Source organism: Alosa pseudoharengus, unplaced genomic scaffold (assembly GCF_046254945.1).
Source record: "Alosa pseudoharengus isolate Yale_2024_CS ecotype anadromous, Long Island Sound unplaced genomic scaffold, YU_APseudo_1.1 YU_APseudo_1.1_scf_23, whole genome shotgun sequence".
Taxonomy (NCBI): Eukaryota; Metazoa; Chordata; class Actinopteri; order Clupeiformes; family Clupeidae; genus Alosa; species Alosa pseudoharengus.
This window is the reverse complement of record NW_027468685.1, coordinates 27,350,597-27,377,821: the sequence shown is the minus strand read 5'-3', so window position 1 is coordinate 27,377,821 and position 27,225 is coordinate 27,350,597. Positions and strand designations below refer to the sequence as shown.

The 27,225-nt window shown below is 41.4% G+C and overlaps 1 protein-coding gene and 1 non-coding gene across 2 annotated transcripts; both read right to left on the bottom strand.

Moving 5' to 3' along the window:
• Nucleotides 1–21: 21 nt before the first annotated feature.
• Nucleotides 22–27,225, bottom strand: cratb (carnitine O-acetyltransferase b). The gene is made up of 15 exons (XM_076302185.1): nt 26,880–27,225; nt 26,341–26,553; nt 24,050–24,168; nt 22,684–22,737; nt 22,007–22,172; nt 19,244–19,418; nt 13,959–14,049; nt 12,945–13,032; nt 11,092–11,192; nt 10,515–10,640; nt 9,379–9,501; nt 6,864–6,999; nt 3,472–3,534; nt 2,894–3,031; nt 22–807 (listed from the first exon to the last, which is right to left on the bottom strand). The coding sequence occupies exons 1-15, from the start codon at nt 26,916–26,918 to the stop codon at nt 604–606; spliced, it is 1,836 nt and encodes a 611-aa protein (XP_076158300.1). The 5' UTR covers nt 26,919–27,225; the 3' UTR covers nt 22–603.
• On the bottom strand, nt 2,426–2,590 carry LOC143141141 (U1 spliceosomal RNA). The gene has a single exon (XR_012990749.1). It is a non-coding gene; the product is annotated as a U1 spliceosomal RNA (small nuclear RNA).

The window sequence follows — 27,225 nt, the reverse complement described above, 5'->3', positions numbered from 1 at the left end:
ATATTACAACAGAGATAGAAATGTCATCCATTTTTTAATTAATGTACAATTTCCAATGTGGTACAGATTCACTGAGCACTCACTTATCTTAACATTTTTGGTCCCAATTAAACATTAACCATGCACCTGTGAGTTTTCAAATTTTAAAAAGTAAGAATTCAGTTAGCAGATTTCTCCTGTAATTCACTCACACATGGTAATAACAAACTTGTTTGAAAGACTCCCGTAGCTGTTGTTCACAATATTGGCAACAGAAACAAACAACGCCAGAAAACTTCAAAAGTCAAAAATTGGCTAAACCAGTTCAAACCACATGGTCACTGGAAATGACAGCTAAGGCATCCAGGTACTTCTCAGCCCCTCCCTCAGCTATGCACTGTGGTGTCTCGGACTGCCTTGTGTCTCTTTTTTATTTCTTATGATCAGTATTAAGGTCAGGGAACCAAAAGTTACAAAGACAGCCTCCTCACAGTCCAGTACCACAGTCCCATAGAAGCGTTTAGGGTGCATCAAACAAAGGCTAATGAAGCCAGCAGTTGTACTTTGACACTTTGGGAAATCAAAATACACATTAATGACTAAACCACAGATCCAGCGGAGTGTTTATGCAGTGGGTTCCAGCAGCAACTGAAGGTCATGCAGCGTGCTCTCCAAGGTCACGGCCAGCTTCTCAGAGTTGGTCTCCTCACAGCAGTTAAAGGCGGTGACGGAGAAATGAATGTGGTCGGACTGGGGGTTGTAGCAGACAGCGTAGCCGTCAGGGACAAGCGGCCCAAAACACATCACACTGTCCGTGTTTGAGGGTACCTTGATGAGGGAGTCGACAAAGAAGAGGAACAAAGGACATGAGATGGTTTGGGATCGAGACAACTGTCATTTAGCCCATTGGTTCCCAAAGACTGGGTCGCGACCCACAGGGTATATATACACACAGATTCATACAATAAAGGTTATCTATCTATCTATTGTGCTTAATAATTAAATTCCTGTATTGTGCTTAATAATCCAATTCCTGTATTGTGCTTAATAATTCAATTCCTATGCTGTATGCATGTTATCACAAGATGAAACTCATCACAAGATGACAAGTTTCAACAGAGATCAAACAATATGGCAAAAGGTTTTATTAACGATGTGAAAACGATGTTCATTTATCACTGAAGGCTGACAGCTATTTTTAACAACCAAAAGTGGAATGATATTATGAAAAAAGGAGTGTCAGTTATGTGACAAGCCATTCAACAAAGATTTGCCTTTACACTGTAAAACAAATGAAAGACAAAGATCTTGTAGTCATGTGAGGAATCGACTCTAATTACCTACAGTGCACAAGCTCTTATGCTAATGTGCACTGTCTGCCCACTGAGGTGAAGATGGGTGTGTGCACAGTGCAGGCCTCTTTCACAATGTGAAGAATGTCACAGGACCACTCATGGCCTCTTTCACAAGATGTTGCTTAAATCGACGGCGGATTTTTGTTATTGTGAGTCAAGGGCTGGTTTTATGGTCTATGGCAGTGTTTCTCAAAGTGTGGTGCGGGGACCCCTGGTGGTCCGCAAGCTATCCCAAGTGGTCCTCGAGCAGACGTGGTAAAATATAATATAGATGAGTTGTTTGCAATGTTGAACCAACTTGTATGTAAATCCAAACAGTTCTGCAACACTGTCTATGTAAGCTACGCCACTTGAAATCCTATGAATCCTCTGGCACAATAACCAAGGTGCAGACAATAAGTAAGGTGGTTCAGTGAGTAGGCCTATTGTGTAATATACTGTTGAAGTAGGTCTACTTTTAGCTAGGTGGTCCATGATTTTTTTTTTTTTATTGGTTAAGTGATCCTTGGTCTGAAAAAGTTTGAGAAACACTGGTCTATGGTAACAGTGTTGTGTTAATTGTTAGAAAAGTCTAGTCTAGAAGTCTAGATCTGCAAGACTTTGGTCTCTAATTTTAAGACTATGACCTGTGTAAGGATTATGTAGTAGTAATCACTGTGTTTACTCATCTCAGAGTCTGATGTGAGATCCTGCAAGTGTACTCTCAATCCAGCTGTATTGTTGAAGTAACAGATTCATGAAACCCTACTTCTGTGAGGGTTTTCATCTTCCGTCCATTCTGCTTACATTATAACGTAGTGCAGTCTCAGCAGGCTAACTAGAATATGCTTCTTGTTGACAATTCTAGTATAAGTATAAGTATATATACTCTTTTGATCCCGTGAGGGAAATTTGGTCTCTGCATTTATCCCAATCCGTGAATTAGTGAAACACTCAGCACACAGTGAACACACAGGTGAAGCACACACTAATCCCGGCACAGTGAGCTGCCTGCAACAACAGCGGCGCTCGGCAGTGAGGGGTTAGGTGCCTTGCTCAAGGACACTTCAGCCGTGCCAACTGGTCGGAGTTCGAACCGGCAACCCGAAAATCAGGGGAGAGCGCAAACGCAGTCCCCCACTACCAGAAATTGTGCAGTTGAGATTCCCACATTTGAGGAATTCGCAGGGGTCAGCACGACCGGATGTGCAATGGCCGAGCCTCGCCCTGGGCAAACAACCTTCTTGATCATTGTATTACCCCTGCCCGGTAAGTATACTATCCTGCACTCAATATGGATATTCTATATTATATATGAGAAATAGTAGTTTGCTTTTGCATGGCTTAGGATACGTCAAACACCGTCTACCGCCACATTCAAATCAATACACAGCTTTGGCCGGAAATATAAAACTGTATGTTTGAATACTGAGGTGTCATGGTGACGCCCATTGTTGGCTCAGGAATATCACGGATAAGAACGCTGGTTTAATTCAGGCGAGCCTCTTTGGAAACCCATGCTCAGACACTCCCCTCATATCCCCACAACTGAAAATAGCCACAGAGAGATTGACTCATACCTGTCCTGTGCGTAGCTTCCAGTGCGTGGCTAACCCATAGGCCGTGTCCATGAACATGCTGGGTACACTCAGGCCTTCCTCAATGGCCTGAAGCTTTAGGCCCAGCAGGTGGCGATCGATGCCCTGCCCCTGTAGTGCCTGATATCAAAAATGTCAAATGTATACTGTATGAGGATATGTTGTGTTTTCATATAATGAGATATTCACAAAGGGCATCTGTTATAGTCTAAGAAGTGAAACAATTCGTAGGGTATATTATGGGTATATGTCATGCAATACATTAACATTCCCACCAGGCAATTGAGGAACAACTTGGCAGAGGAATGTCCCAGTCATGGGGATTCTGGGAAGTGGTGAATAATAAAACGACCACATGACCATTTGTCTCTTTAAACCAGAAGTCAAAAGTCCACTATTGACAGACACATTACTGACAAACATTCCTATATTTTTCAATGTGACCAGAGGACCTGTGACTCACTCATATGAAAATTCACAAATAAGTTCGAAACTTGGAGACAAAGCTTAATAGACCAACAGTTGCGCTGTCTTTTTCTGTCAGTTCATAATTAGGCTACCTGATCAGTGAGTTGTGTGTGAGCCTCCACTGCCTCTCGTAGTAACTCCACCTTTGCTTCTCTCTGTGAAACAAATAAATAAATAAAACAGTTATTTTACAGAAACATGCATTTTTTACATGGCAAAAAATATTGTGTTTTGCTGCAAGAATACACATAAGGGACAGCTAATGAGTCACTGGTGTTACTTTACGTCTTCGTCAATGGTAAGTTGTCACTGGTGTTACCAAAAAGTATGTGACTGTAATACCAGTGACAATTTCGTGAAAAACTGCATTTTACAAAATGGCTGCTATAGGGAATAAAAAATATGTTGTTAGTCAGGCTAGACTCACTATAGTATGGCACTGAATCCTATTGAGTATTCCATTTTCTTTAATTTCCCTATGAGTTAAGAAGGTCATATCAGTGACTTTGACTAAGGGCTTCAATAAGAAATCATGATATAAATGTTAACATTTCTGCTGAATGAAAGGAGGCTGTTGATTTAACATGTGCCTTTCTTCATATACCAGGTATTAAGTAAAAGTAAGTCCAGTGGTGTCATTAGTATAATTCAGTGGTTCCCAAACTTTTAACAGGCATGTACCCCTGAGACATTATGATCTTCCGGAGTACCCCCAACACCACCAATTGTTAACAAGTTTTTTTTTTTTATTGTTTTATTAATATTTATTTTTTATCAATTTTGTCGAGAATAGTGAATAGGATCATAAACATATGATACAAATCTCATCAATAGTCAACATATGATAGGCCTACAAATGTGCTGAATATAATGACTTTAAATAGATCTGCACCTAATCTCACACACAATCGTCTTGTTGAATTCAGTGATCTTATCTGCTAGGTGCTTGTCTTTGCCTTGTAACTGTGTCCTATGTCCTATGATTTAACTCATTGAACTTTCCAAATATATCGTTAAGATAGGCCAGCTTCGTCAAGAAATGTTCATTAGTGAACGTGCTTGCAGATTCAAACATGCACTCCCCCTCCAAGAAGAGGCGACTCGGAGCTCAAACATGCGACAGCACTTTACCTCGGGAAAGCCACCTTGCCTCGCTGTGAAACAGTAGGCCTACAGCCTTTTGGTCAGCTCCCATCTCCTCTCAAAGTGTAGAATAGACACGCTTTTAAGGGCCGGGTCTTGATGAAATTCACCACTCTCACAACCTCGTTCAAAATCTCATTCAGGTCGGGACTAACTAAGCTGCCTTGACACGAGCGCTTCCCTATGAATAACACAGTGCGTCCATTGCGCATCGGGTGCTACCTGGGCCTAGGCTACAGATAAAAATACAAAATAAAAAAAACTCCTGTTTGTCAGTTCGCGCCCCACCTGGCATGTCTCCGCGACCCACAGTTTGAGAAACGCTGTTTTACCTCTGTCTCCACTCTCGAATATTTTGTTAATGCAGAGAAAATAAGTTTTGCGGAAGTTAAGTTACCAACGTGGGATATAGAAAACGTTTGAAAAGTCATATAACTTAGATCTTTTTTCGCGTACCCCCTGAAATCAGTTCACGTACCCCTGGGGGTACGCGTACCCCAGTTTGACAACCATGGGTATAATTGATTGTATTTCAAAATTAGAGTGTTGTTGTGCATTAACACCAGGGACATTTCTAATGAAATAATCATATTCATTTGATATTTTGTATAAATATTGCTTATATAATTAATGTGATAGTTATGCATTCATTATTGTAGTTAAATTATTTAAAAAACATGTTTTTGGCCTCAGAATTTGGCCCTCAGTCCATATATATGAGGGTTGGGAAGGGCACTTTTGTGGTGCTTGGAATCCTATAAAATCCTATAAATAAAATCCTATAAAAACTTTGATGGCTCAAAAACATGTGATTGTTCAGTTAACATATTGTTTTACTTAGAAATACAAAGAGAGTGCAACAATTAGGTGTTTTTCAAGTGTCGGGACAGAAAAATGCACGTTTCTGTAGAATGACCCTTCTCACTGAAGTCACTAAGGCTCACACGCAGGGTAGGAATTTCACGGCGGCCACAACAGCCATGGCCGTCGTAGCCCCTTGCGTTGGCCGTGAGGCCCCTTTGAAAATCAGAGGTTTACAGGCCACGGTGGCCTTGGTGCCCCCTTCTTTCAATATTCTGCTTTGCGTCCTACTAATAGCGATTTTTTTTGTCAAAATAATCTTAGCATTCACAGCGCAAATTAATTTAGTCTTTTACGCAGTGGAGAAAGTGACAGCGCAAGAAAGAAAGTGCGTCCAAATTCACCCATTCTCAGTTGAACTACTCGCGAAGTAGCCTATTCATCACACAGACATCACAAGTATCACATGAAAGAGCTTTTCCTCAGCTTTTAAACGATGTTAGCCGATAATTGTTGTGTTGAACGGTTCGCGAGAAAAGTTAATAATATAATTCAATTTAATCATACATTCTACTGAAGGTTTTGCATCCCATGATCTCCCTACCTATTCATCTCGGTGGAATACTTTACGAACCCTTCTTTTAACACATGACAAACCATATATCAGAATAAACAGGAGACCTTACCGAACACAAAGGTGTAAATCTGTCCCCTGTACAGTTAGCCGTTCCAGAGTAATCCAGTTTTGAATTTGCAGTAAAGTTCGACATACATGGATGTCTCCAAATTTGGGCTTTAAGTTTTACAATCTGTTTAAATTGTTCCACATGATTTCATAACGGGCCAAATAAAAAATAAATGTTACAAATATCGCCTAGATATTGGTAAATCAGAGGAAAGCTGACTAAGAGTTTGTGAAAGTAGCCTTAATGATCACAAAATGCTAAGCATGCATCTAGGCTATTTGAGTTTCTTAAAGCTGAGCTGTGCTTAAATTGTTCAATACATGATTTCATAACAGGCCAAATATAAAATAAATGTTATATATAGCCTAGATATCTGTAAATATTAGATGGTCAGATGATTTACAGTTCTATGTAATATGTCATGTTTTCATTTCATGTTTTTGTAATGTTTCATACAGTGATGCAGGTCTACTGCAGTGAATAGGCTAAATACAACTTTGATCATTTTTATAGTCTACTACTGTATAGTTAACTTTGGCCTTGGTGCCCTGACATGTGGCCTTTGTGCCCCCCACCAAATATGCCCAATTGAAGGCCAAGTGGCCTTGCCCCCAGAATGGTGAAATTCCAAGTCTGCTCACACGGCTACTGTGTTTCACTCAAATTTAAAATAAAAATTCCGGTGATCTTAGAAGAACTGAATATGATTACAATGCACAATTGGACAATCTATTTGATCATTTCGGTTAATTAACATCCAAGAAACATCGATCAACAAAAAACTTGGACTGTTTATCTTTAAAATACTAGCTATACTGGACTAGCTATAATGTTTCTACCAACAAGTTCCTCACCGAGACATTAGGGTCATCAAAAGCCATCACAAATGTAAGACTCTGGTTAGTGGGAGAGCGGATATAGTCTGTACGTCCTGTCCTGAACATCCTGAGCGAGGCAATGTCACAGGCAGTGCACAGCTCTCCATGAACCCTGCAAAGATCAAAAGTCAAAGGTCATCAGGGGTGAGGGGCTATTTGGAATCACAAGTAAGTCACAGCAAACTGTACGTAACACGTCCATATCTTTTTAATCTTTTGTCCATCTCATTTTAATTCAACTGAATGAAATTGATTTCTATGATTCCATTTACAACAACTACTGTCTAGCACACACAATGCAAAGCAAAGGTGAGGCTGGCTTGACGCACTTTAAAGCCTTAAAATTCTCTTTAGAACTATAGGAATACTATAAGATTTCTATAAAGGTCAGTGTCAGCAATCATTACATTACATTACATTACATTTGGCTGACGCATTTTTAGCCAAAGCGACTAACAACATGGTAAACAGTTTAAGTTTTAGAGCAATTCTCAACAATATTAGGACAATTTAAAAAACATTAGAGTACAGTAAGAATAAGTGCATCAGTGAGTGCTGTTTTTAACAGTTACGTGTCAGTTTAAGACGGCTGGTGAGTGCTAGGATCAGCAAGACTTGTTGTAAGTGTTGCTATGAGAGGATATGTTCTCTAAAGAGCTGGGTCTTCAGGAGTTTTTTTAAAATGGAGAGGGATGTCCCTGCCCTTGTAGGAACTGGCAGTGTGTTCCACCAGCGAGGAACAACAGATGAGAAAAGTTTGGATTGGCCTGAGCGTACCGGAGGTAGAGCTAGACGTCGTTCGTCTGAGGAGCGCAGTGGTCTGGAGGTAGCGTATGTCTGTATGAAGGCATTCAAGTAGGTGGGAGCAGAGCCGGAGACTACTTTGTAGGCAAGCGTTAGAGCCTTGAATTTGATGCGGGCCGCCATAGGTAGCCAATGTAGCTGGATGAGTAGCGGGGTAACATGTGCCCTCTTGGGTTGGTTGTAGACCAGGCGCGCCGCCGCGTTCTGGATCATCTGAAGTGGTTTCACTGCGCAGGCTGGGAGACCTGTCAGGAGGGCGTTGCAGTAGTCGATTGCCTATTGCCTGAACCAGAAGTTGGGTGGCATCTTGAGTTAAGTAAGTCCTGATTTTCCGTATATTGTAGAGTGCGAAACGGCATGACCGGGCGACTGAGGCAACATGATCTGAGAAGTTTAGTTGGTTGTCGAGAACAACTCTTAGATTTCTTGCAGTCCTGGTAGGTGAAACAGACAGGGAGTCAAATTTGATGTTGATGTTGTGGTGTATGGTAGGTTTAGCTGGGAGGACCAGCAGTTCAGTCTTTGAGAGGTTCAGCTGGAGGTGGTGTGCCTTCATCCATGTAGCTATGTCTGAGAGGCAATCCGAGATCCGTGCAGAAACCAAGGGGTCATCAGGTGGAAAGGACAGATAGAGCTGTGTGTCGTCTGCATAGCAGTGGTATGAGAAGCCATGCGAACGGATAATCTGTCCCAAGGAGGTGGTGTAGATAGCAAAGAGAAGGGGGCCCAGTACTGAGCCCTGGGGGACCCCTGTGGTGAGATGGTGAGGTGCAGATAGCTGACCAAGCCATGATACGTTAAACGAGCGTCCTGTGAGGTAGGATTCAAACCAGGAGAGAGCAGAACCGGAGATTCCCATGTTAGCGAGTATAGAGAGAAGGATGCGGTGATTAACCGTGTCAAAGGCAGCCGATAAGTCAAGCAGAATGAGTACTGATGACCGAGCGGTCGCCCTGGCTTCTTTTGAGGCTTCTGTTACAGACAGCAGAGCCGATTCGGTAGAGTGGCCGCTTTTGAACCCAGACTGATTTGGATCCAGAAGGTTGTTCTGTGAAAGGAAGTCAGAGACCTGTTTGGAGACTGCTCGTTCAATGCCTTTGGATAGGAAAGGCAGGAGTGAGACAGGGCGGTAGTTCTCGACTTGAGCAGGGTTGAGAGAAGCTTTCTTAAGTAACGGTGTTACCTGGGCCATTTTGAACGCTGTTGGAAATGTGCCGGAGGTTAGCGAGGCATTGATCACGTGTGTGATAGCTGGTGCGATGGTCGGGCTGATGGACTGAAGTAGGCTCGTAGGTATAGGGTCCAGCGAGCATGTGGTAGGACGGCTGCATGTCAATCAACTTTACTGCTGTACTATTCCACAGTGCTTAAAGGAACACACCAACTTTTTGGGAAATCTGCCTATTTGCCATCTATCCAAGAATTAGAAAAGAGGATGCATACCCTTCTCATCTCTATGTGTGCTATAGCCAGTCTGACACCCTCCACCTTAGCCTAGCTTAGCAAAATTGCCTGGAAGTGGGTTACACCAGTTAGCCTAAAGCTCAAAAGTTCTTCCTAACAGATCCAAAATGTTTGTATTTACATGTTGTGACTTGTGTATTTGCCACATGTAAAACGAGACACAGAAATGTTCTGAGGAGATGATTCCATGTGACACATGATTCCATGTGTCCTCTGAACTCACCTCTGATAGGCTAGTTGCAGACCCACCTGGATGAGTGAATTGGGACTGAGGTTTAGTCGTTTAGCGAACTCCTTACCAAAGCGTTGGAAATTAAAGCAATTTATGTCCAGGTCATTGATTAGACTGCAAGAAAAATGCAATGAGAGATATCAGGAAAAAAGAGCAAGGAACTGTTTTATTACTGAGTTTTACCATAACATTTATATTCTAAACTGAAAATCATAAACTGAAAAGTTGAACTAATGAACTAAGAAAATATCAGCAACAATGGTGTGAGCATTTTATGAATCTCATAAATGTTATCTAAGAGTTTGCTAAAAGTTTTATTTTCAATCAAACTGATAAAGACACATATCCTATCCTCAGATCTTAACCAGTCTTGCATTTCCTGTATCGCTACTTGGTATTGAGAGATGGTATATTTCTAGTTATTATTTGGAACTGAAGGGGTTAGCCACATAAAGAGGTAGATAAATAGTGCTATGTGGTCACGCAGAACCTTATCAGCTCCTTGTAGCTCTGCGCTATCTGACTTTAATACCTGAAGCCAGCTTTTGTGTGTACACTGCAAATGTTACCTAGACTTAGGCCTACCTCTTTCTTTCAGTATGAAAAACAATCTCAAGGAATTCTTTTAAAGCCTTGATGTCAATGACTGAGACTTATCCAAAACTGAGATTTATCATGTCTGGTTATTTGTTTGGCCATTGAGACTGATATACCACTCATACCAGCATTAGACCAGGGTTAAACATTTTTTGTAGTTTTGTAGTACTTTTCATATGAAAAGTTTGACTCTCTCAACTTGGTATACATGGGGGCGGTGGTAGTGCAGTGGTTAAGGAACTCGGCTAGCCTGCACGATCTTGAAAAAGTTGTGGGTTCAATTCCCATCAATTAAGCAAGGTATTTAACTCCAAGTTGCTCCGGGGACAATGGCCCTTGTAATGTAATTTACATATTTAAGTCGCTTTGGACAGAAGCGTCTGCTAAAATGAATAAATATAAATGAAAATGATTTACCCAGCGCCCACTTGCTTGGTCTGAATTGACTAAATGTAAACGTAAGTTACTCCTTGGTCAAGTAACCCTGATCTGCCCCAAGTAATAATTGGTTTAAAATGGGAGTGACTTACATGTCTAGATTCTGTTTGGCCATCTCAATGTCCCACTTGATCTCGGGATCAATGTAGAAATAGAGTTTCTTTGGCATAGGAAGAGGAATTAATGGAGCTCTCCTCTTATCCGCCCTATCCTTTTTACTGAGCGAGAGAGAGAGAGAGAGAGAGAGAGAGTCAGAGAGCAAGAGAGATAGATAGATAGATAGATAGATAGATAGATAGATAGAGAGAGATAGAGAGAGAGAGAGAGAGAGAGAGAGAGAGAGAGAGAGAGAGAGAGAAGAAAATAAGTGGGCAAAGACCAAATAATACTGTACATGCAGACAACAGCTAACTGTTCAGAACTCATGTCCTCAAAGTGAATAATTCACATTCATTCCTGACACAGCAATGTAATCACTTATTAGACTGATGTTGTTGCACTCTATAATGTATGTTAGTCATTCACTCCAGTCTCTGCTAAATTTAATATAATAATTAATAGGACCATAACATAAGATTAATAAAACCATAACACGAGTTCTTAGGATATAATGTATACATTTATATATACATGTTATGATATATATTATGATATAAGTCTTGACAGTACCAGAACTTGAGCATGTGATCCAATAGAGTGGCTATAGGAGGCCCCTCAGCAGTGGCTTGCTCATACAGCAATCCCCATGATCCATCCTCACCCACCACAAACTGCAACAAATTGGAAATAGAAAAAGTTTGCACTGACAAAAAACTTATTCAAACATATTCAAATTTGCAGTGGTCTCTTAATTTTTAATATGACTTTCAACTCATTTAAATGTCACTCAGCAATCGTAGGATGACATCAGAAAAATGTGCAGTGGTCTCTTAATTTTTTCCAGAGCTGTATATATTACAGTTTTTTTCAGTCGCTAACAAGCGTTTGTCCAACCAGTTGTCACATTTTCAAAACTCTAAATACTGCTGTTGTCTGCATGTACAGCACAGCATCGGTCTTTTGTGGCCATACCATTCACACATTTCATGTCGTTTTCAAATGATATGCAGTCAGTGAACACATTTCCACAATGCTTACATTTTCTTAACTCATTGAGTGCCAAAAACGTAATATTACGTTTTTCCTTCCCATGTGTTAAGTGCCAAAAACGTAATATTACGTTTTTAGCTTTTTTTTTTAAATTACGAAACTAGACACTAACACACTGTACAAAAATCATCAACAATGGTCTAGATTGCTGGCACTCTAGGACAAAGCTTCCGAAAACAGCTTGGCATTTAATGAGTTAACAGACAAGCTATACCTCCCAACAAAATTATGGATTGTTCAAAAACAATATATCTCAGCTGATAATAAACAAACAATTCAATAATTGACACACAACTGATTTATGTTGGGTAAATTGGGCCAACCACAGCTGATTCCAGTCTGGCTTAGACTCAGTGGCAGGGGTTATTTTGTTCTATTACACTGACACAGTAAAAGGAGGACTTTGAGGAGTAATGTTTTTAGAAACAGAAACAGAAAAAGACAAACACTGTAATGTCTGGACGAGAAAGAGTAAGAGCAAGGGGCTCAGATGAGAGATGCAGTGAGAGGTGCAGGAGCAGTGCCAGGGAGAAGAGCAGGCCCAAGGAGAGGGCAAGGTAGAGGTGTAAAAATGTGTGGTGGCATTCCATTTGGCTGCAAGAACTGCTGTCAGTGATGAAGTTTGTGCCACTATCATTGACCATTTAATCAATGCGATGTTGATGAAAACATGTGGCCTAACCCTGAAGATGGCAGAGATTAGATACAGTAATTGTGTGCTTTTTTAGCTCCCCCCTTTTTATCTGGGCTTTTTGCTGTTGTTTTTTTTTGTTCAGAATGCTTGTGTGTTTCATGGATATTTTTGTTCACTGTAAGCATTGCAATACTGTAAAACGTTTTCTGTTCTATCATACTGCAAACAGTATTTCTACTGTAGCTCCTGGAATGCTTTTGTATGTGAACATAACATGTGGACATACAGTTCCCAACCAAGAAATTTAGTGTAAAAATTGCATGCAAATACCTGTAAAACTGAAACATAAAAGTCTATGCAGTTTTTGTAATGTCAACAATAGCCAGTATTTTGAAACCTGGTGTACTTTGATTGACTGCATGTACCTTGAAGTGAAAAAAAGTGTTATTCTTTGACAGAATAAATTCATTTTGAGTAAGATTTCCAGTGTTTTGGTAAAGTTGGTGTGTGCAGAGAAAGATTTGTTAGTAGTATATTTAACAAAATGTGTTTTTGAGAAGAAAATTATCCATTTGGCCAGTTGTGTTTTGTAGGTGTGAGTCTGTGTTAAGAGTTTAGAAAAAGTATCTGAAGTATGGGTAAGCGCTTGTTAGCGATTGAAAAAAACTGTATAACAAGTGTGATGTTTGAGGAGGACGTTGTGCAACATGATAGATGCTTGGCTTCAGCACTCTGTTACCTGTAGAGTTTTGTCAAACCAGCGGTTTCCACTGTTGGAGTGAGTCCCGCCCCCGTGTAGGATCTGAGCTGCCATTCGACTGGAGTACCTGTCAATCACCAAAGAACAAACAAACAAAAACACCAGACAAACAAAATCAATGCATTCCCTTCTGTTCTGTCAAGAGTATATCCCACTTAGGATAATCCGGTCTGCCTCCAGAATCATTGGGGCCGACCTTCCTCTACTGCAAAACATTTACCCTGTACGCTGCAGGAGTAGAGCAGAGTCTATCATCAAGGATGTCAATCACCCAGCCCATCCCCTCTTTTCATTACTCCCCTCTGGTAAACGCTACCGGAGCATTACCTCACACACAACACGTCTTAAGGACAGCTTCTTTCCCCAGGCTATCAGAATATTAAATGGACAGTGACTTGAAATCATGAAAATTCTTAATATAATTGCTTGTGTCATCAATATGGTACCTTATGTATCACAGAAATTTTATATATATGTATTTTTATAATGCCTCAGTGCATTTTTTTTTAATCATCAGGTCTGCAGGTCATTAGGGGCCTGCAGGTCAGTGTAGGTCTATGGTCTTACATGTATGTATGTTGTCTTTTACATGTATGCAGTCTTTATGTATGTATGTGGTCCATATGTCTGTGGTCTACATGTATGCACAGAAGCTCTATGTAGGCTTTCTAATGGGTGCATGTCAACTGGTGTGCTTGTGTATCTGTGTGTGTTTGGGTGTCTGTGCATGCTTAGCAGCACATATGTCTCGTTCTTTGTATGGTGCCGCCCCCCCACCCCCTATACTATTTATTGCCTATATGGCACCATTGTGCTTCTTAGACCTCCCTTTTTACCCCATGTAACTTGTGGCACAAGCATTTCACTGTATTGCAAAGTATATGTGACAATTCAACTTTGAACTTAAACTTGAGATACAACACCACCACCTGTAATCAATGGGGGGTGGGGGGTGGGGTGGGGGGGTTGAGACCACAGTACAATCTTGCATACTTCTCATCTGAGATCCTCATGACGGGAGAGTCCAGACACAGTGTGAAGAGCCCTTTCTCAATCAGTCTCACCGACTCCTTGTTTATCTTGTCTAGTCCGTAGTAAGTGGAGAAGAGAAAAGTTGGACACAATTATCATTCCAGTCATAATAATACACAGCGGCTGAGGTGGTAAAATTAACCGCAAGCAGATAGTGCTGTAGTGTAGCAGCCCAGCATCTGTCCTCAGGGTTTGTAAGATGATAGCGGCTATAAATGGTATGCAAATGCTATGCAAAGCTACACACAAACCTCTGCTCTCATTGATGCTCTTTTTGTCTTTTTGCTGCAACACTTATAATCTAATAGCTTTGTACAGAGCAGTACAATACAGTGCCTTGTGCAGAAACACTTATAATCTAAATATAGCTGCAAGCAGCAATGCGGGGGCCAAGCAGTGCGCTATAGCAGGAATGGCATTGCCATGGCATGAGCAAGCACTCACAGCAAGTTTGATGGCAATTGCATAAAGAACGGCTGAGAAATAAGCTCATTTACTTTGTTACAGCGCCCCTAGAGGCCAAATGAGACCACTTTCCTTGCATGTCCTCACAATCAGCTAATATGTCCATGTATCAAGTTTGGACTTCATACAACGAATCGTTGCTGAGATATGAGCCCACTTCCTGTATTACAGCGCCCCTTATAGAGGCCAAAAGATGCCAATTTCCTACTATGTCCTCACAATCAGATACCAAGTCTCTATACCAACTTTGGACTTCATACATCAAAGCGTTGCTGAGATACGAGTTCACTTCCTGTTTTACAGCGCCCCCTATAGAGGCCACATGATGCCAATTTCGTAGTGCGTCCTCACAGTAAGATACCAAGTCCCTGTACCAAGTTTGGACTTCATACATTAAAGCGTAGCTGAGATGTTAGCCCACTTCCTGTTAGGCGGCATCATAGCCATGTGTGATTGGCTGTCACGGGCAAATAAACTTGAAATTAAAAAAATTGACAAGTATCGTTTGTGCGGCTCGGTCAGAAGATCATCTCCGCCAAGTTCCTTGAAAATCGGATGAAATTTGTAACCGTTGAAACTTTTCATAGAGTTTGTATTAAATCCAATATGGCGGAGATCCAATATGGCGGAAAGTGACGGGATAGGGGTCAATGAACTCGGGATGGTCCAAGGATTCAGTTGCTACCTCAATTGTGAAAATCAGACAAAAGTGTCAAGGATCACGCGCATGAACGCATGTCCAGCATTGAACTGGTGGTGGCGCTAGAGTGTTCAATGTATATGCATGAAAATTGCTGTGAGTGATTGGGACAGTGTCCTGACTAATGGCAACGAGTTTTGTTATGTTAACTCAAAGCGTCACGGAGATGTTAGTCCACTTCCTGTTTGGCGGCTTCGTCGCCGTATTTGATTGGCTGTTACAGGCAAACAAAAATGAAATTGAAAAATCTGGCAAGTATCGTTTGTGCGGCTTGGGCAGAAGATCATCTCCACCAAGTTCTGTGAAAATCGGATGAAATTTGTAAGCGCTGAAACTTTTCGTAGAGTTTGGACTAAATCCAATATGGCGGAGGTCCAATATTGCGGAAAGTGACGGGATAGGGGTCATTAAACTTAGGTCGGTCCAGGGATTCCAACGGTGACTGATATGTGAAAATCGGAGGCACCGTTTAATGGTCACATGCGTGAATGCAATCCAGGTTCGACCCATTGGTAGCGCTAGAGTGTTGGGCATAGAGTTCTGGAAATTGGTGAGAGTGATCATGGGACAATGCTGAATCAGTGTGCCAAATTTCAACAGATTTTGACCTGTTGGTGGCGCTAGATGGCTGGGTTTAGAGGTCCGTAAATGAGTGTGAATGGTCAGTGGAGTGTCCCGAAACTTTCTGCCAAAAAATCTGCACTTTTTAGCCAGGCGTTCTATGGGCTGCCATAGACTCCAATGTCGGATGTATAATAATAATAATAGGAAAAGCTAGTAACTTAATGGGTGCCTTCGCAGCTTCGCTGCTTGGCCCCCAATAATAGCTTTGATTGTTGGCCTGTCTTTGGTGTTGTAATTGCATAGCTCCCTCCTGTATATGAATCTGATTCTATCAATGATTTTATTTGTACATGGAATGGTAACGTGAACCGTCTTGGTTTCGGTGCTCCATTCTGTCGCAGGTGGCAGCACTGAAGCAGACCAGGGTTTCCCGCAGCACTTTGCAGTCAAGGTGGCCGCCTTGGCAAAACAAGCCTGCCGCCTTCACTACTTCGTCAAAAAAAAAAAAACGTGTTACTTTGTCCTGTTTTCTCCCTTTCATTCCAAACCGTGACCAACGCCAATCTCCCTTCTCCGCAGAACGCATTAAAAAAATAAGAAGAAACGTGTCATGAATCGAAAAATAATCAGATTTGATAATCTTTACATATGTGATATGCCTCCGAATCAGAGCTAGTGAGCGGAGCTGAGCGGTGCAAATATCTCGCTCCTCGTTCTCAAGAATCAGTCAAATCGCGAATAGCCACAGCTCCGTTTAATTGTCAGGTGTGATGAAATGCGTTCATATTCCACTTTTTCTGTCACAAACATTGCAGGCCTATGGAAAGGTTTAGTGGTAGGGTTGTCCAATGATCGAATGGTCCAATGAAGTTGTTGCTTCAATTTGTGTTTTAATTTATGCGACGCACCGATGCTGGGTTCATCCATTTGGCGCAAGTTTAAAATGTTTAGCCGACTGCGTGATTTGTCATTTTCGTTCTTTTGGCAATTAATCCCGACTGATCCCTTTAATTAACGTTGCCAAGCTTGTTTGTTGTTGCACTATCAGTGTTGCAGTCTTTTAAAATAAATGTTCTGAGTGAAATATATTGCCGTTGCTCTTAGTTCTTTGGGACCGGGGAGCTAAATTGACCTGACGCGAATTTGACCTGAGAAGCGGCCGAGTAAACAGCCACCTGCTCTCAGCACAGTGTTGACTGGCACTGACAATAGACGGGCCTAGGCCCGTCCAGCCCATCCGTGCCTACGCGTATGCTTTCTAAATTATTTAGCTAACTCCATCCCCATCAACGAACTTAGGCTATATGGCCAATATCTTTGAAATTTAACGGTCTTGGTTTTATTAGGAAGACAGTTGGGCATGCCTCAGACTAGTGGTGTGAGCGGTATGGGAGCGGAACAGAGCGGCCACTCCGGCCTCTAAATTAAAAAGCGCTCCGCACTCAAATTCCATCCATATTACACAAAACTATAAAATGATCTAAACTTCATTCACTCTCGGTGTATAGATCAGGACAGACTTGCGGAACAGGCTGCAGGTCAACAGTCTGATAGCCTGCATGAAGATAAGCATTAATGGTCCAATAGTAAAACAGTGCAATTACCAAAGGGCCCTTGAAATGATCTTTTTAAAGCCAAGGAGGATGGCTTGTAACGATGCTAGTTTTCAGCTCTGCCATAAGTAGTGACTGATCACATTTGCACATTTTGTTGTTTTGCACTTGTTCTATAGTTTGTAATAGTCTTTGTTAAAATTGCACAAATATTTTGAAATATTTGTATACTGTTGTATAGTTTGTTTGGTGTTGTTACTTTGTTCTTTGTTAACTGTTATTTTGAGAAGCTGGTTATTTATTTAATATGTAGTGTTTAATAAATAATTGTTAAATATACAGAGTCTGTAGTGTATCGCACAAACAAGACGCCAACACCCCCACCCCCCCACCAACGGCAACCGATACAAGACCCCCACCCAGCTCGGATGGCAACCGATACCAGACCCCCCCCCTCCACACACCTACCACCTTGACTAACACATTTCCTGCGGGAAACCCTGCAAACAAACAAAGTCCTTTTGTCCCTCTAAACAACTCTGTAACCCCTGGGTCCTGTCAATCACAACCGTGACAGATCTTCAACACTCAAGGCCAACGCGACATTAGCGTCTATAGATTTGACACTAAAGGGATACAACAATTTAAACGTTGGAGTCACTTATCGCGTTGTCAAATGCCGCCAGTGGGTGTTGGCCTGCGTTGAGTATATCCCACTGAAAATTACTGTAATGCAGATGTTTGAAATGATAATTCCTGAAGGTTGTGGAAACCATTCTCAGTGATGTAAATAAGAGACTTTATAAGGGAGTCTAAAAGGACTTTGTCATATTGACCTACATTTTAGCCAGACTACACTCGTACCATATGTACTACATTCTCTCTCTCTCTCTCTCTCTCTCTCTCTCTCTCTATCTATCTCTCTCTCTTTCTTTCTTTCTCTCTCCCTCTCTCTCATACAAACATTCAGATTCCTTTTCGTCATTATTTACAGAGGACCTGAATAAATATTATGAGAGGTATTCATGACAAAAACATTCATCCCTGTGAGTATTAAGACTTGTAAGACTTGATTTGGCTTTCAAAAAGAAGCCCTGTCCGATCTTTTCGGACACAAAAGCAGTCCCAGTCTTATCTGCATTTGAACAGAGGATCTCAGTAGAAAATACATTAATTCCCCACTCCCCAAAGTAAACTTACACCAGGGCCAGCATGAGTGGTGTGTGTGTGTGTGTGTGTGTGTGTGTGTGTGTGTGTGTGTGTGTGTGTGTGAGAGAGAGAGTGTTTGTCTTTGCAAAGGCGTGTCCACGAACTGCGTCACAAACACTCGTAAAAGTCAAATGAACGAGACTGGATGTGTTCAGTAAACAACAGAGGGGTGAACGGATTAGGCAGCTAGTTAAACGACTATATTGTGGAGTTAGCATGGACACAGTCCCAGTTCACATATGGGGCTGTGCTTTGAGTATACACTGTTCCCATATACTTTACATTTAGCAGACACTTTTAATCCAAAGTAATTTACATATGTCAATTATATTACAAGGGATTACCCATTGTCCCCGGAGCAATTTGGGGTTAAGTGCCTTGCTCAACAGTGCTCAGCTCCTTAGCCACTACGCTACTACCTCACCACTTTATCATTTACTCTTATAGGAGATGGTAGGTTTCCCAAATGTTTGCAGTATGCTTCTGTAAACTGTACATGCACTATTGTTTTACTGCATTCATCTAATAAGCAGTGACATGGGATGCATGTTGCCTGCGCATAACAGACACAAATACAGTGTGTGTCCCTTTCATTCTTAAATAAATATGCACTTTACAGTTATTATGTTATTTGTGAATAAATACATATTTACACAAATTAATGAATGAATCCTGAATTCCTAAACCAATCATAAATTGTTGTAGTATATGTGTGTATATCCCACAGAAATTATTTTTGTTGTCTATGTGCGTACCTCTGAGCAGGCGGTTGTAAGCCTGGCCCCAGGTGTGGCGGTGCTCGCTGGTCAAGATGCCCATGGGCTCCTTGTCCGTCTTCCAGGACTGTGAGCGGATGCGGAGCAGCTGCCCGTGGATCTGACCCTCCGTTAGTGGCGTGCCGTCACTGTTATACACGTCCAGCTGAAAGAACTGCAAATGACAACAGACATTCGTCACAGTATAAGTTAACTGCTATGGCAACAGTTTCCCGCTTCCATTTCCCTTTGGCAACTACTGAAAGTCAAGTCACCCACCTATTTATGGTATCTGTCATTCCATTCCACAGTGGGAAGGAATCAAAAAAGCTCTTACACATCTGTAGCAGTAATTCCATATTTGTACCATTCAGTTGCTTAATATATTAGTATCTGTAGGGCTTAAAGCAAGGAAAATATCTGAGCCTGCAGCTATCAGAATCTTTTGAATCTGTTATATACATATACACATATACAGCTCTAGAAAAAATTAAGAGACCACAAGTGACATTCGAATGAGTTGACGGTCATATTCAGTGGAAATTTGAATATGACTGACAACTCATTCGGATGTCACTCAGAAACCATAGGATGACATCAGAAAAATGTGCAGTGGTCTCTTAATTTTTGCATTTATACGTATGTATATAAAATTATCTTTTTTCAGATCTTCAACGGCCTGGCCCATGCCTAAATTCAGGCACAGTGTCTGAGAAGCTTCTTCTTTTAAAAGCTTCTCTAATTAAAATAACTAGTGCAGTGCCCGTTCAAACATGCTATACCTGTAGCCCAATTACATGCCTGCAGGTAGGCCTGCTTTAAAAATAGGATGATAGGGAAAAACATAATTCCAGTAATGTAATGAATACTGATAATATAATAAATGTGAAGTGAGCAGAATTTAAGAATGGCTATGTGACATTTTTTACAAATCAAAATGACATAATCCTAACATATGCTTAGCCTATTGAATAACTTGATGATAGAGAAAACAAACCATTTTGTGGAATGATGCATCATCATATGAAATTTGCAACGGTGTGACTCAAAAACAGTCTCTGGTGGCCTATAAGTGACATCACACTCTGTCTGCCACTCGTTGCTTGTCGCTGGTTATGCTTTGCATGTGTGGCATTCTGAGACGTTCTTTAATTTGGACCATTATCGCTCGTTTCAATTTAGGACCTTGCAGTTAGAATTGTCGTTTGCTTATTCAAAGTCTAAAGACAGTCCAAAGTAGCCTGGGCTATTCGAAGTGTTCGTTTATTGCTGGTTATGCTTTGCATGTGTGGCATTCTGAGACATTCTTTAATTCGGGACCATTATCGCTCGTTTCAATTTAGGACCTTGCAGTTGGAATTGTCGTTTGCTTATTCAAAGTCTAAAGACAGTCCAAAGTAGCCTGGGCTATTCGAAGTGTCCGTTTATTGCACATCATTTTTTACGTCATTTTAAAGAGCCACTGCATACCTGTCTGTGCGTGTTGTTGCAAAATCATTTTATGCAAGCAAACCACATACAGGGGGTCTTTATTGTTGAGGTCAGACATGTTAACACATCTTGCACTCGCTTAACCTTTTACCCGTGTAACCTACACTGATCCAGTTCTGCCAAAGCCCTGCTTCTATCCTCACTGGTAGCTTACAGTACAGTGCTGTGTGAGAGGGGGACTGGCTAGCGGTGAAAGCCAATGTGTGCTTCTTTTACTGATATATTCAACGATATCTTTTGTATTTCTTATTCAAACAACGTCAAATTTGGCACTGCACTTGCTCATGCCCGTAGCAAGACACCTGCCAAGTTCAGGAAATCAGTCTGACAAACGGTCAGCGAGATATGCGTGCCACAGACATTAGGACACACAGACAGACAGACAGACAGACACACAGACGCTTCTTGCTTTATAGATAGATTAAGCATTCCAGGTAAGTAGTATCTTATTCAGAATTGTCATTTGAAGACAAAATAGCCCATTCCCTCACATGATAAAACATTGGTCATCCGGTATAATTCTGTATCAGCCAGACTAGAGACCTTGATCGAAGTAACTAGCAGTAACTGAAATAGTCTGCCAGTGGGCTATTTATCAGTGAGTTATGTCATGGCTAAGGAAACAACACACATCCCCTATGGGACAGGTCTTTGATATCTTGACTGGAGGACACAGTGTTATGTTTTTTGGTGGGGGATGTAATAATCTAATGGATACAACTTCTCTGGTTACCGGTGATAAACTTCACAGAAAACAGTGTATCAAAATTAATCTCCATACTGAAGGCCAAGAACTAACTGTACGTGAATGATATCAGTAGCACAGTGCATTTCCCCTCGAATGCACCTGAACAAAACACGTGATAGGGCCTCAAATGTCAAATGTAAAATACCATGACTTTTCCCTGACTTTCACAATAAAAAGCAAAATTTCCATGACCTTTAATGGACCCAAAAAAAACCCAGTTTGCCTCTGTGCTGAGCAAACGAAAATTAGCCACAGTATTGTGGGAAGCATGTGAATTAACTCAAGAAATAAGTACTGCATGGAAAATATTATTTTTGATAAATGCCAACTACATATTGCATATGCTACAAACAAATTCCCTGATATTACATGACTTGGCACAAAACATGATCAAATCCCCAGACTTTCTATGTTATGGAATAAACATTTCAAAATTCCATGATATCCCAGGAATTCCGTGAGCCATGGGAACCCTGTATTAGAGAAGAATAAAATGATTTTGTTGTGACATGTGTCAGAGTCACCTGGTAGTTGCGGACCACAGTGATGTGTGTGGGGCCACGGCGAGAGCGCCCATGGTGGATCACTTGGTCATGGTTGGGGCCTGGGATCCGACAGGACGAGAAGAGGCGAGGAAACAGCTCCATGCACAAGGGATGACCCCGCATGTACTCCACAGGCAATCGACCACTGGGGAGGGAGGCAGCAGAGAGAGAGAAAGGGAGAGAGATGGGGAGAGATGGAAAGAGAGAAAGAGAGAGGGAGAGAGAGAGAGAGAGACAACGGGAGGTTTAACACTCCTTTATTAAAATCTACATTACAACAAACCTATAACATCCACATGTACTATACCCTTGGACTAAAAACAAAATAATAGACCAGAGAGAGAGAGAGAGAGGGAGAGAGAGAGAGGGGGTAGAGGTTAAGAAAAAGAGAAACAACAAGCAACGATTATCAGATGAGGTCCAAACTTTAATATGACTGGCCCTGGTAGGCCAGGGGGTTAAATATAGCACATAGAAAGCAGACCCTCACAAACCAGGTCCATTTACTGAACTATATAAAAAGAAGGGAAAAGGTTAGTCCCCTGAAATAGCACCAGGGCAGAAGAGATTGTGATTCACACCAGCCTACTGGCTATACTTAGGATGAAGACCAGGCTCTTGTATAGTCAACTGTCATTTTAAGAGGTGAAGCTCACCTGTCAATTTTGGCTTTGAAGTCCAACACCCCCCGTATCAGCTTGGAAGCAAACCTAAACGAGAGAGAGAGAGAGAGAGAAAGAGAGAGAGTGAGGGAGAAAGAGAGAGAGAGAGAGAAGGTGAGTGAGTGAGTGAGTGAGAAAGAGAGAGAGCATGTAAATATTTATCTACATCAGATAACAAGCTCATTATGAGCTTCTGGTCAATATTAATATTTGAAGGTCATGGTTGCAGTTTGTCTGTAATTAATTGGTCTGCCAGGTATGAGGCCCATTGTGGTTTTCCAGAACATTCTCAGTTTCCTGTACATAGATTAAGCCTAACCCTAGAGTAAAAGCTTTTTGTCAATGGAGATATTAATAATTCTTTCAGTATGCATGTATAGGACATCTTGTTTTTGATCAAAGATAATGGTCATAAAGTTAGCACTATTCAGATAAGCCCAAGCCCCTGGTGGTTGGCATCCTCCAATCCACATTACATGCATATATGAGAGGTCACTACCGAGATCTGGACCATATTAGCGGATCACGTTTAACTCTCCTGGAACGTACTGTAGAGTCCATTCAGCTGCAGACCATGAACTGTTACAGAAATGTGGGTCAGTAATTCGGCCATATGTTGCCCGTTAGGCCCCAGTGGTATGACCTAAAATCCTAAAATACATTTTTTCCCACATAAAAAACTGCACTACTTCAAGTGTCAAAACTGCAGTTTTGGAGGAATTATTTGCAGTTATTGTGCAGGAAATGCAATATTTTGGACATGGAAATATTATTGCACTGCACTGCACTGTAAGTGAGTACAAGACACTGAATATGTAGTTTCACAGTTTTACTGTATATTGTCTTTGCAATTCTACAGCATTGTGACAGAATTTGATAACTAGTTCACCAATTTTGTATGTAATCACTCAAGCAATGAAATGAAGACTATTAGTTTTATTGGGAACGACTATTCAGCATCCATAGGTATAGTTCATTTTGACTGACATGACAAAGCAACTGATACATGTTCAAAAGCATTTGCAATTTGTTCAGAGGAAGGAGAAATTGCTACTATGATGTGCACAAATTACTAAATGTTGTGGAGGTTGAACTAATAGTTATGAGAATTTTCATTCTGATCTGAGAAAAGCACCAAAGCGACTGAGAAAAACTGTAACTGCAGTTATTTTTTTTAAGGGGTACTCGGCGAAAGCAAAACCAATTTTGATGTGCATGAGTCCAGTTAGAGGTGACGGTAGTACTGAAGTACTGAATTTTGATTAACTGCCCGGCCCTAAATGCTCTTCTCCATCACCATCACCACCACCACCACCACCATCTCTTCCCCCTGTCCCCCAGTCTCACGCCTTGCACTCACACAAGCTGGCCTCTCCAGTCAGAGAAGTCCCGTCTGGGCAGTGAGATGGCCGGGTTGGAGTGCACGGGGAGAGGCTGCCGGCTCTCCAGGTAGGCCCAGTGCACCCACCAGTCTGATATCTGTGGAGGAGGTGAACAGATTACACACTACTGAGCCAGAGAATGTCAACCACAACAGCAGCAGATGGAGAAGTAAGGATGGATGGATGAATAGATAGATGAATAGATAGATAGATAGATAGATAGATAGATATAGAGAGACAGATAGAGCGATAGACAGAATAGATAAAGCGATAGACTGAATAGATGTGGCGGGTTTCCACTGCAAAAAATCAGCGGTAGTTTTATGGGGTGTCTCAACTGCTGGGACCGCCCTGTAAAGACAATTTTCTAGAACTTCTAAGGGGCTGAAACTTGGTACTTCAGTACGGCCTCAAAAAACTCCTGCAGTGGTGTGAGATGTAAAGGAGGAATGAATGAGTCATGATGTCCACTTAAAAATAGACTTTACCTAATCATAATTTCGATGGCATATTCATTTACCAATTAAAAAATGAAACCTATATAATGCTACATTTAATCATCATGCAGAAAGGCTGCACATGGGTAGTTCCTGTAGGTCCTGTAAGCAGTGGAGACACAACGGCTGAAAGAGCTGAATAGCAGGGTGTTCCTGTAATTGTCCCCTTTTTCCTGGGAAGTGGACCGAGTATGTGAAATAGAAACTCGCCTACGGATGGAGGATAGGTAGATAGACTGAGAAGAGATTCGTGGATGGGTAGATATTGAGAGAGAAACTGAGGTAGCAAGAGCGACATAGGAGACGAGGGAGAGAGGGATGCTACAGTAAGTGATAGAGTCTTGAATTTCCCCTGGGGATCAATAAAGTATCTATCTATCTATCTATCTAGAGCAGGGGTCTCAAACTCGCGGCCCGTGTCCGGCCCAATTCCGGCCCGCGACCTAATGTCAAAATAATAATGTAAATCGTCCCTTGAGGGTATTTTTAATTGCGACAAACGACACTGATTAAAAAAGACGATAGATCCAAGAACGGTGACAAATCTCATTTGTACTCTCCTCCACTAGTTGCTAGACATCCAGAGCTTCGATTCAAGCCCATATTCGCTGTGCTTATTACCCTCTGCCCAACATAACTGGAGGTGGCAGTGCTAATCGTGATAGTGTCCGTAATGGACGTGGTACAGACAGTAGGGCTAGTAAAAATGGGGCTCTGAAGAACTACAAAGTCACCCGCAATAGGAACTGATTTGACCAGGCTTTATTGTAGGCCTATAATAATGGTTTGTGGTTATAGTAATAGTTTACTATCGTTGGTTTACATCTTAGGCCTACTGTTTTCCTGTTAATTTGTTATGTGGGTAATATGACAAAAAAAGAAAGTAAACCTGCTCAAATATGTTCAACATCCAGTATTTACTGAAAGGTGCGTAATTTGAGGTGCCTGCCATCCACTGGCCAATTAGATGGGTAAATTGACCCCCTTCATAAACTTTAATACTCAAAGATTTTTACATTTACAGTAGGACTTTATCTCTGACCACTTTCAAGCCATAGCCTTTTGAAATGTTGATATAAAAATGTTGTTTTCTTAACCCTGGCGCCTAAGTTTGCCAGGTTTAAATAAGTTATGAGAGGAAAATATTTTTGTTTGGTGTGAAACACATACATACCTGTTTTTATGCTTTTTTTGTTTTTATAATTTGTATTAATATTTATTTTAGCATTATTTTATTTATAAGCTAAGGTTGCTAACACAGTTGTCTAAAAAGAGATAAAAAGACTTGCGGTTTTTGCGGACTTTGCAGTTGTGTTACACAGTATTGGGGGGGGGGGGGGGCGTTCTTTATCTTGAACACTGACGTGGCCCTCCAATCAGATGACATTGGCAGAAGCGGCCCTTAGCTCATTTGAGTTTGAGACCCCTGATCTAGAGGCATGGGCGTCACTAGACCCCTCTTACTGGGGCTCTCCTGCTGACATGCAGTGACAAATGAAGCACTACCCCTGACACAGATTACTTTAGGCCAAATTATGACACTAGACTCCTGGAGCGGCCTAATAGACTGAATAGACTGCGACTCATGCTTCTTCTATGGTACTATGGTGACTCTTCACTTATTTGTTGACACAAGAAAAGAAGCACAAGAACTTAGTTACATGTTGTCACATGAAAAAATGGAAGTGTGCATATAAAGTTTAGTTGTTTGAGTAAACGTTGATGAAACAGAGAGTAAACAGCCTTTTAGACAGTGAAGGGGATTTGCTTACCCAGTTTTGAGAGTTTCTGGCCTTATTCTCCAGTCCTTCCTGTAGCCTGATGCCAAGGCCTCTCTCTTTACCGAACTCCTTGACTATCTTGTGGGTGTGGGCTAGCTCATCCGGGGGGAGTAGGGGCTCCAGCGCCCGCAGATACCCCTCCAGCGTTTGGGACAAGGGTGGCACTGGCTGGGGTGGCACGGAGTAGTAGCTCCTAAAGATGGCCTGGCATGGACGACGTTAGGTCAGAGTTTGAGTTTGCTTTTTAGATTTTTTGGATTCACTTTTTTGTCGTGATAGCTTTCGGTTCCCTAATACGTGACGCCTAGCATAGCCAGAGAGAGAGTGACACATGCAAGCGATCAATCATTTCATTGACATATCAAAACTGACCAGTAAGGCTTCCAGCAATTCTAAAAAGTTAAACGCCAGCTTAAAACAATGGATATCGTATTTCTCTAACTTGAATGTTAATGGTAACGTGTGTAACGTTGCTGGGTCTCGTGTGTTCAAAAAGTATATATTATTGACCAGATAAAATATTCACTTACCCGAGAGATCCATACAGGTGGGACTTTCTTCAAAATCATCTTGAGAAGCTATAAATAGCTTACGTTCCGATATCAAGATCAAAAACATAAATTGCTATGCAAACATCAGGTAAAGTTGACCTTAGGTTTGAACTTCATCAACCAACAAACACTGCAGTCGATGACTCCCTCTCTGTTGTTGCTTGCTTACTTGCTTGCTAACTGTAAATACGATTTCAGCTCTGCTTCCGTGATCGTAAAGTGTCTTTAACGTCGATTGCTACAGAACGCAGGTTGTCCGACCAAGGTTTCACGACGTCCTGACATGATGACCACATCAGCAGAATAACGGGGTGTTGTCGAAGGG